General features: G+C 39.2%; 1 protein-coding gene across 1 annotated transcript; it reads right to left on the minus strand.

Moving 5' to 3' along the window:
• Positions 1-358: 358 nt before the first annotated feature.
• si:ch211-203k16.3 (angiopoietin-related protein 7) lies at positions 359-5,874 on the minus strand. The gene is made up of 9 exons (XM_017423212.3): positions 5,718-5,874; positions 5,294-5,544; positions 3,796-4,011; positions 2,747-2,866; positions 2,524-2,638; positions 2,283-2,420; positions 1,812-2,028; positions 1,535-1,730; positions 359-1,452 (listed from the first exon to the last, which is right to left on the minus strand). Exons 2-9 carry the CDS (start codon positions 5,447-5,449, stop codon positions 1,306-1,308), a joined length of 1,305 nt encoding a protein of 434 aa, XP_017278701.1. The 5' UTR covers positions 5,450-5,544; positions 5,718-5,874; the 3' UTR covers positions 359-1,305.
• Positions 5,875-10,117: the final 4,243 nt, after the last annotated feature.

Genomic DNA, 10,117 nt, shown 5'->3' on the forward strand with positions numbered 1-10,117 from the left:
TAAAGACGGCATCGATGAATTTGTTCTTGGCCCTGTTCGGACTAGCTTGTGAATTAAGAATTAAACTCAGTTTTTTTCAAACTGAGGTAATTCAAAGAGCTGTCTAAAATGGTTATAAGATATTAATTGTTTGCAGAACCCCACATCAAAAGATCTGCAGTTTCTCTTTAGGGAAAAAAAACAAACATGTTTTTGCTCCTTTCAATTTATATGATTCTACACAAACATTCCAACACTGTAACCTTTGGACATGATAGCACCCTTATGTTTGAATTTATATTAAAATATACATATAGATATATATATATATATATATATATATATATATATATATATATATATATATATATATATATATATATATATTATAAACATTTATTTCATGATAGTGAGTGTGAACTATACATTTTTTAAAAATATTTTCTATCGATTTGTTTCTAAAGCAGAAGAATTTTGGTGTACATGTTTTAATTAATTGTGTGTTTTTATATTTAAACATCTAATGAGATGTTTGGCCATTGTTATTGGCAGAGCTGAGTAGAATCTGCAGGTCTCCTGGCAGACTCTACAGTAGGCACAGTCTACATACTTTAGGTCTGAGGTCAGGAATATTTATCCAGAACTCTGTTCATTGTCTGGTTGGAACAGCAAACTATACTCAAGTCTCAGCTGTTCATCTGATAGATTGAGCGTATAGAATAATTGAGAGCTAATCCTCTGCTGGCTTTCCTTTCACCTTAATCAGTTTCACTGGTTTAAAAAAAAAGCCACCATCCCCACAATGAAAAGATGATTCTTCTCTGACCATAAAGCTTCTTCCAAAAGACTTTCTGTGTTTGTGTGGTTTGCTCCAAACTGTTCCCGATCCTGTACGTTGTGATTTTAGAACAGAGGTTTCATTGTTAAATGGCATATTTTTGTCTATAGGGTATAGTATACAGTTATACTGATGTTCCAGACACTTCCGGGTAATCCCAGTTTTGTGCATTGAAAGTTCCTGGGCTGTTTCTGTCCATCTAGACCAATTTTCTCTCCTTTTCAAGTGACAGTTTGCAAAGTCCGAAAGAAGCACCAAAAATCTGTGAACTTTGCAGTCTTAAAAAGAGCGGAATATGAGTCCATTTTTAAAATTTCAAAACTGTAAAAGAAGTCCCATTTTCTGAAGTTATTTGGTAGATCCAGTCCCCGACAAATAACTGCTGGATAGGATTAGCTCATGACGCTCATGTTGTTCCAGAGTCGTCTCCTTACTGCTTCAAGAGATGCCAGTTCCTCTGTCCACGCTGTTGTCATGGTGACTGTCGATCAGGGCGACGATCGTGTGTGGAAGCTGCGCGGTCGGATCATCATACTGACTTTGCGTAGAGAGTAATAATCAGAGTCTTTCCAGGAGTACCAAACAATCCCGTCAGGACCCAGTGGGCCCCTTCCTTTTGGGGTATAATGGCCTCCCTGCAGAACGAAGAAGTAGTAAAACGTTTTGTTTCAAAAAACAAAAAAAAGGTAACATGAGAAGTTTTCTCCTCATCCTTACCCTGTAGTAGACTCCATTCAGGTTTGCATAAAAGCACTGGTTGTACCACCAGCCTCCGTGTGAGATCTCAGCACAGATGTTGCCACTGTCCGGTGTACTGAAGCCCTGCTTATCATGGTACCAGCTGAAGGAGTCCTGCACTGTGCCACTGAAGCCTGACACATGAAGACGGTACTGATGCTCTTCACCCTCCACACTGCATGCACACAAAGCCAATGAGCAATAACGACACAAAAAGTTTTGTAATAACCAGGTCTAGTGAGTGCATGAGTTTGACCTGAAGCTCTGATAGAAGGCGTGTTTGTGCTGGTTGCTCCAGTCCTCCAGGTCGATGCGGAGGCTGTATTCACCCTGGATGGTCAGGTCATGTATGTGGTTGTTGCCCAACCAGAATTCTGAGTGCAAATCGCCAAATCCATCCCTGTAATCCCTCCAGTTGCGGTCAAAGCTCACTGAGCCATCAACTCGCCGTTGGATCACGCTCCAGCCGCCACCTAAAGGCAAAAAAAGAAAGTCTCGTATAATGTCCTGGTATAATCATGGAATGAAGAGACTAAAACCGTAATGGAGAGAAAGATTAGTAAATTCACCCAAATACTTGGAGGAATTTAAGTATACCTCAAAGAACTAGCATTGTTTTAGTTACAGCGAGAGTAGTGATGCAGCATATTAGTAAGTTTTTCCACATTTTTTACATTGTTTTATATTTACTTTCATATCATGCACATGTCCAAAAACTGGGACTCACCATCTGTGTCCATGTCACAGTAAACTTCCACAGGCATGCCTGCCAGTAACGGCACCACAGTGTAGAGACCTGACCTCCTCACCCCGTGCTGGTAGATGGAGGCACAGTCCATGGGACAGTTCCCCACATGCTGGATGGCTGAGGGAAAGTTGTGTGTGACAAGACTCAGACAATAAAAAAATAAATAAAAAAAAGAAGCATTTGTCTCCCTCTGGTGACAGATCAGTGTATGACTGTGTACCTGGGTGTATCGCTTGTTGACTATTTAGTAGAGGATTGGGTCGGACGATATTGACTGAACAGCCAGGGCTTCGGTTGACTTTATCCACTAAAAGAGTCAGATTATGTAGTTGGTTCTGGACATCAAAAAAGTTAATTGAACAATCAGAAACTGTAGTTTTCTCCAATCCAAAAGCATTTAAAAAATAACTCAAAATCATGCTGTGATAAGAGAGGAAGTGCACCTGCAGGTCCAGGATCAGCGTTCCCTGTAGATGCAGCAGGGAGGTGGCTTCAGTGTAGTGCACCTCCAGCTCATGGAAACGCAGCTCCAAAGAGACGTTCAGGCGGGCCTTCTCTTCACTCTGATGGAGTACAAAAACATTTTGTCTACAAGTGGGTCATATATGCTTTAGTTGGAGACACTGCAGGTATGTAGGGTGATTAACTTCCCTGGATGATTAGCCACATCAAGACAAGTATTGATTATATATATATTTTTAATGGCATGTTTAAATATGGAAATGAAGCACAGTCCAAACCATCCCCTATATCAAAAAATTGGGATGTTGTGTAAATTAATTACGATTACAGCTAAACTATTTATATATTTACTCTGTTCCACTGTGAATAAAATATGGGTTTATGATGTTTGCATTTACATTTACACAACATCCTAACTTTTTGGGAAGTGGGGTTGTATTTGAACCTAAATTCATATTTCTTTTTATGAATCAGCCAGACACTAGAGATTTTGATCTATTTTGTGTTTGGACATGAAGTATAACATGACTCTCATCATAGCAAACCCGTGATCCACTCCCTTCCACCCTCTACACTGACTGATCCAGCTGAGAGTCTCTTTTTATTTAAGCTCATCACCTGAGGCACACGAGGTGACACGTGGAGGAGTAGCAGGCTAATCCTGTTAGTGACTCAGGTCAAGGACACGCTCGGATGGAAGCCAGCTTTATCACCAAGCACCACGTCAGGGTGTGCACATTGGTTCAAAGAAGTAATGCTAGTTTGGGTGAACGGATTATAAAAAAAAATATATTTCAAATGAATAGTCAAGACATATTTTGAAAATTGATTTAAAAGTCTAGTTCAGCTAAAAGTGTCTAAACTGAAAGAATAGGAAGTGTTTTTTATGTATATATTACAAGAAAAGTGGGCATTGTTGTATTTCAAACATAAAACCCTCAAACTATCATCTCATGAATCATCAGTTCGATTAAAACAAGCAGTTAAAAGAACTGGTGCTGACTGATGACCCACATCTGCTCTCAGTCACCTGCAGCTCCAGGACTTTGATGCGATGCTGGTGGTTCCTGAGTTCCTCCTGCAGCTCGGAGATGGTCTCTTTCAGAGCCACAATCTGCTGCTTCCTCTCGTCGTTCTCACGCAGCCAGTAGGAAACTTCTTCCGTGCAGCGAAACATATCCGGACACCTTCGCTCGCCCATCTGAGGCAGGGTGGCCACAAGGCGACACATCCCATTTTCCAGAACCTGTCAGATGGAAAAAGTGGTCAAGAGAATCCTTAATATAATGTTTGAAATGAACTCATTATCTAATTATAGCCCACCACTATGAAAGATGGGCGACAATGTACTGTAATTGTGTCAGTGGATTTTAGTTTGTTTGTCTGGTACCAAAACTATCTCATCAACCAGTGGATGGAGTTTAATGAAACATTCAGAAATTAATTGTTGGGTGTACATCTACAACTGATTAAAACCTTTGGAGTCAACTTGATTCAGGATGGCCGCCACAGCTATTCAAACTTAGCAACCTTGAAAATGTCTATAACTCAGTCAGTATATCAGACAAGTGGTAGGTAATATGGGTTCAGTTAAAGCATGGTGTCCAATCCTGGTCCTGGAGAACCACTATCCTGCATGTTTTGGGTGTTTCTCTGCTGTGACACACCTGATTTGACTTAATGAGTGATTAACAGACTTCTGCAGAACTTGAAGACCTGCTGAAGAGCAGGGAAACATCTAAAACATTCAGGATGGAGGCCCTCCTGGACCAGGATTGTGCACCACTGCTACAAGGATGATAGCTTGTTAGTTTTTTGCAAAGAAAGGTACATATCTGTGATGAAACTGACCATGAGTGTCTGTTTCCCCTGCTATGGCTTTCTTGAAGCTCTACAACTGAGCAGTAAGTGATGTCATAATTATGTATAGTTTTGTTGTCTACGCTCTCCTTTAGCTATTATCTGCTTTGATAAATGTAAATTTTACTCTGTGAAGTAGCCTCAAATTTTCTAAGATTGTAGCAAAATAAAATGGATAAATTAACTTTTTTTCTGAGAAGATGGTACACACAGAAGCTGTGAACTACAGTGCCTGTAGTTATTTTATTTTGAGATTTTGTCTTAATTGAGTTGACTCCGAAGGTGCTCTCAGTGCTAAATTTTAGTTCAATATCTGTAAATTTCAGAGTCATAGCCATTTTTGTGTTTGCGAAAGTTGCTTAGCTGTGGCACCCATTTTGAATGAGGTTGACTACAAAATTAATCAGCTGTAGATGTAGATCAAGATTACTTTCTGAGAATTTCATTAAATTCAAAACACTACAAAACACATGTCTGTCCTTTCATTTTTTGACAGTGGATTATAAAAATGTTCAGTCAGGACTACATGACAGAATTTAACAACATTACAAACACAAACTTCTTCATTGCTGACATGGCCAATCACAGATCTGATTGATCTCTGGAGCCTAAGAAATGATCTGTGAGCAGTAATAAGCCTGTACTGCCTCGGTGAGCAGCAGGTGTACCTGGTTCATGTACTCCCCACACTGGGAACCTCCACCAACACGTATCGCTGAAGCGTTCAGGTTGCCTCCTGCGACCTCTGGGAGCAACAAGATGAAGGAGCAGAGAGCAAAGGTCTCTCTCCAGCTGAAGGGGTTGGATAAGGTGAGGAAAACCATTGCTGTCACAGAGATTAGTCTTCCCCCGGCATGTCAGTGAGGGCGGTGAGACGAAGGAGGACGTGCTTCATCGTTTCAGGCTCTGTTGGCTATCTCTGAAACAAGCAAAAGAGAGGAAAACAAACCATTACACACTGCTTATTCTGAAAAGGCTTTGAGCTTTGAACAAAGTGTAAACACACAGATGAAATAACATGATGCACCAATCTGTACCAACCAGTGAAACAGGTTTCTGTCCCTCTGACAAAGCTGTGGGAAATCTACTCACCGCAGCTACACACCACCTTCCACCACTCTCATGGCTTGCTTTGAGCCACGATGATGTCTCCATTTTCTTATTCTTCTCATCTGCATCTCCTCCAGACTTGCTTTCTCTCGGTCGGTGTCTTTCTCTTTCCCTCTCAGTGTAGACATCTTAGTCCAATAATCCACCTCTAAGAGGATTCACTGCAACTGATAAAAGGCGATGAGTAAGATGTATAACAAATGATGAGCAAATTCTGAGATAAAGAGCAAAACATAAAACATAATGGGGAAAAAAATGTGACAATTTTTTATTTGATCTTTAACATTTTTTTAATTTAACCTTATTTACGAAGGTAGCCTGGCGTATTTACAACCAATACTCAATATTTCTGTGATAAAAGTTCTTAATGTGCAGTTTTGTCTTCAAACTCTGCAGCTGTCTTTACTAAACTGTATTCCTCTGTTGCTAATATTGAATACTGGCAGGAACAAAATTAGATCTTGTGTACACAAAGGACATCGTGGTGACCTTCAGGATTCAGATCACTAAGCAAAAGATGTTTTTGCATCTGTAAAACATCTATATCGGCACATTTAGTGAAGAAACATAACCCTACGAGCGCAGTAATCCCGCTCTAAGCTAGTGGTAATGAAGACTAACGTGAGCAGGAGTATGAGGAATGCTGATCCTATTATAGCATCTGAGCTGCACGTTACATTATAATGCTGAGGCTGAACATACTGGTTTGACTGGGGGAAAGATTTTACCCTTGTAGATCAAAATGAGAGTCAAGAAATCCTGGGTTGTAGAATTAAAACGGACATAAGTCTAGATTAATGGCATGGATGTTTAAAGTGTTTATTGTTCCGTACAAATCTACTCGAATCAAACTCTCTGACACACAGAAATGCTTTTAGCCCCAGACAGAACAAATAATTTGAATCATCGCTTTAAATTTTCACTTGTCAAGTAAAGTAAACAAAATTGATTAAACTAATTTAAGGCCCAGCATTCCTTGAAGGAATGCATATCACCCACTGTCTTTTGCATCAGAGTTTTAGACTAAAATCATCTTGTGTTGAAAAATGATGAAGTATAGCCGTTTTGGTCAAATATACCAAATATGTGCAATCTTGTGCTATTGCAAAACCTCATCCCTGTCAGCACCAAGCATGTCCTGAGAATGACTCACATGAAACCACGTTCAGTTTTAGCTCAGTATCTGTAAAATTGGCAGACTTATAAGTATTAGCTGTGGTGGCCATCTTGAGTTATGTTGATTCCAAAAGTTATTCAGTTGTTGATGTACATCCAGTGATTATTTTCTGAGAGTTTCATTAAAATCCACCCACTGGTTTATGGGACATTTTGCTGATAGTCAGACAGACCAACACACACACAGAAGAACGGACACTGACAGAAACATTATCGCCCGCCGCCAAAAGGCACTAAAACTTTTCTTTTTATAGTCACAATGAAAATGAAATGCACAAAAGCTCTATAAAGAAATGTCACAGGGCTGAGTCAATTTCATTTCATTATTGAAGCTTAAGAAAAATAACTGCAGGTCCTGCACAACTTCAATACTTTGTGTAATAAAAAAAGTGTGTTTGTTTATACAGATCCAGAAAGCCAGAAAGGACAGATTAGAAATAATTAAAATAAAGTTAAAATCTGCACACAGTAAGTGATTTACGCCTAATATACTAATCCAAAATGACTTACTTTTAACTGTGTTTTCCACCTTTGTTCTCTGTGTCACTGATATCTTGTAGAGTAAATCTGATAATCAATGTATTTTAATAAACCACATAAACTTGCTGTAAGGACTCGTACCTTGACAAGCGAGAGAAATAAGATGAGCGCAGCCACATGGGGGCACTGTGTGACAACACACCGATCTGCTGGCTTTGGCAAACTCTGCTCACTGCAGCGCTTTAGAGAACAACTTTATTTCAACAAATAAATGGAAAGTAGACTGTAGTTACATAGTGCCTTTCTAGCCAACCAGGCTCCTCAAAGCGCTTTACAATACAATCAGCCTTCATTTACCCATCCACACACACATTCATACAGCAACTCCACAAAGCTAATCTGAATAAATCATTCTTTTGAGACTAATCAGAGATTTAGATTGCATTCATTCACTGATGGGGCACGTTGGAGGCAATGAGGGGTTCAGTGTTTTGTCCAGGGACACTTAGACATGTGACTGCTGGCAGGTCTCAAACCTCTGACTCTCTTATTGGAGGACAATTGCTCTAACCACTGAACCACAGCCATCCTAACAAATAAGACTTCAGAGAAAAAAAATAGGAAAGGAAAACATTAGCTGTTTGCTGCTAAGACACACACACACACACACAAAGGCTTAACTCTAAACTAATACAATGCAATAATGCAGCAGTGTGTTTTTTATGTAATACATTTATTATTTTAACACGGTACTTCACAAGTATAGAGAGTAATGGAGTAATAAAGATAATTACGATAAGAAGTAGAATAATTTCTACTATGGTGTTTGAAAATGTGAATCAGAGTGTAAAACTGGAAGAGAAAGGGATGGTGGTGGCCTTTGGTGTAATGCTGAGGGGAAAGAAGCTGCTCCTGTGCCTGTCAAAGAGAAGGTAAAGGAATAAAAGCTCTGGTTCAGGGTGAGAAAGGTCACATCTGTTTGCTTCCTGGCACTTCATGGATAAAAGTCTTGAAGGACAGGCTAGGTGTGCCAGTGACTTCTTCCGCCTTTCTGCAGTTTGTACCTGTCTTGTTTTGTGTCTGCTTCAAACCAGAATATGATGTAAATAAATACACAGAACAGATGAAAGGATCAGCAGCTCCTGTGGCAAAACTGCTCTTCATCATTTCCTGCAGAAAGAACATCCTTTGCTGAGCCCCGTCTCCCGCTCCCATGGTAAATCTTGACAAATGAGGATTCTAAGAAACATGATTGTTTCCGCAGCTAACAGAAGGCGGTTGGAGCTTGTGAGCGTAAATAAAGTTGATGGGCTTTTCCTAAAACCCACTTTCACGCCCACTTTCCTAAAACATAGCTGAGTGGTGTTCGAGATGTCCAGAAGGCATACATATTTACTCAAGCCCAGAACATTCATAACGCTTGGTGCACAATCATGAAGAAGTAATGCTCGTTTTAGCCCTCATGGTGGTCATCGATCATTAGGCACAGAATCAATAATCTCATTTTTAATTCAGAGGCCAGAAGGAGTGTTTTAGTCAGGACAAAATGTTTGATAAACTGCTCTTTAAGCTGGCATTGGCCTCAGGATGAACAAATGCTGATGGTGTGAAAGAACACACAATAACTCAAAACGTAACCTCACGAGACATTAAAAAATAAGAATGTGCCTCTGAGGCATAATTAATTACAGGGCCGTGACACACTGACTTTGCTTTATTTTTTAATGATTTTCTGAACAAAGTTAAATTTATTATCAGATATTTTTGGACCATTTTGAATATTTAACATACCATCTGCTTTTAAACTGACAACTTCATTAGCAAGCTGTTGCTTGTTTACAGAATCAGCAGTTAATTAACTTCTGTATGGATTTGCTTTTAGGCCAGCCGAGTCTAATTAATGCCTGCTGCCCAAAGGCAGGTGATTATGTTTTTTGCTTTGGCCGGGAGTTTGTGTGTGCAGACAAAATGTCTGCTAACCCAATATTTCGTCTGTTAGCAAAATATCTTATGAACCAGTAGATTTTAATGAAACTTTTAGAAACCAATCATAAAATGTACAGCTACAACATTAATACCCACAGTAAAGCAACCTCAGCAAACACAAAAATAGCTATAATTAGCCTGTATTCCAGATATTGAACTAAAATTTGTGATGATCCTAGCTGAGAGTCAGTCACAGCTCATACTCTGACTATTTTGCCAATAATTAAAGTCAACTCTATCTGTCTCTTAGCAAAATATCTCATGAAGCAGTGGAGGAATTTTATGACACTCTCAGAAAAAAATGATTTGTTTCACATCTGTAGCTGATTAACCTTTGCAGTCAACCTGATTAAGATGGCTGCCACAGCCAAATTAATTTAGAAAACTCAAAAATGACTATATATTAGTCAGTTTTACAGATGTGAACCAAAACTTGGTGTGGTAGTAGCTAAGAGTTATTCACAACAAATACTGTGATTACTAACACATCGTGTGACACCTTGTCGTATTGCGTGATATTACATGTAACATTATTTACCATATTTGACTAAAAATGAAATACTGCTTTCATTTCTCAACCTAAGATGATCTCAGCCCGTTGCTCTACATAAAAGGTGGCGGGTGATATGCATTTCTTCCAGATATGCTAGGATTTTAATATTTATTCTCATTTGGCTGTTTTCACAGAACCTCACAGGAAACATATCTGGTCATTCAGCTTTTACACAATTACAGACTAT

The sequence above is a fragment of the Kryptolebias marmoratus genome, linkage group LG19 (genome assembly GCF_001649575.2).
Source record: "Kryptolebias marmoratus isolate JLee-2015 linkage group LG19, ASM164957v2, whole genome shotgun sequence".
NCBI lineage: Eukaryota > Metazoa > Chordata > Actinopteri > Cyprinodontiformes > Rivulidae > Kryptolebias > Kryptolebias marmoratus.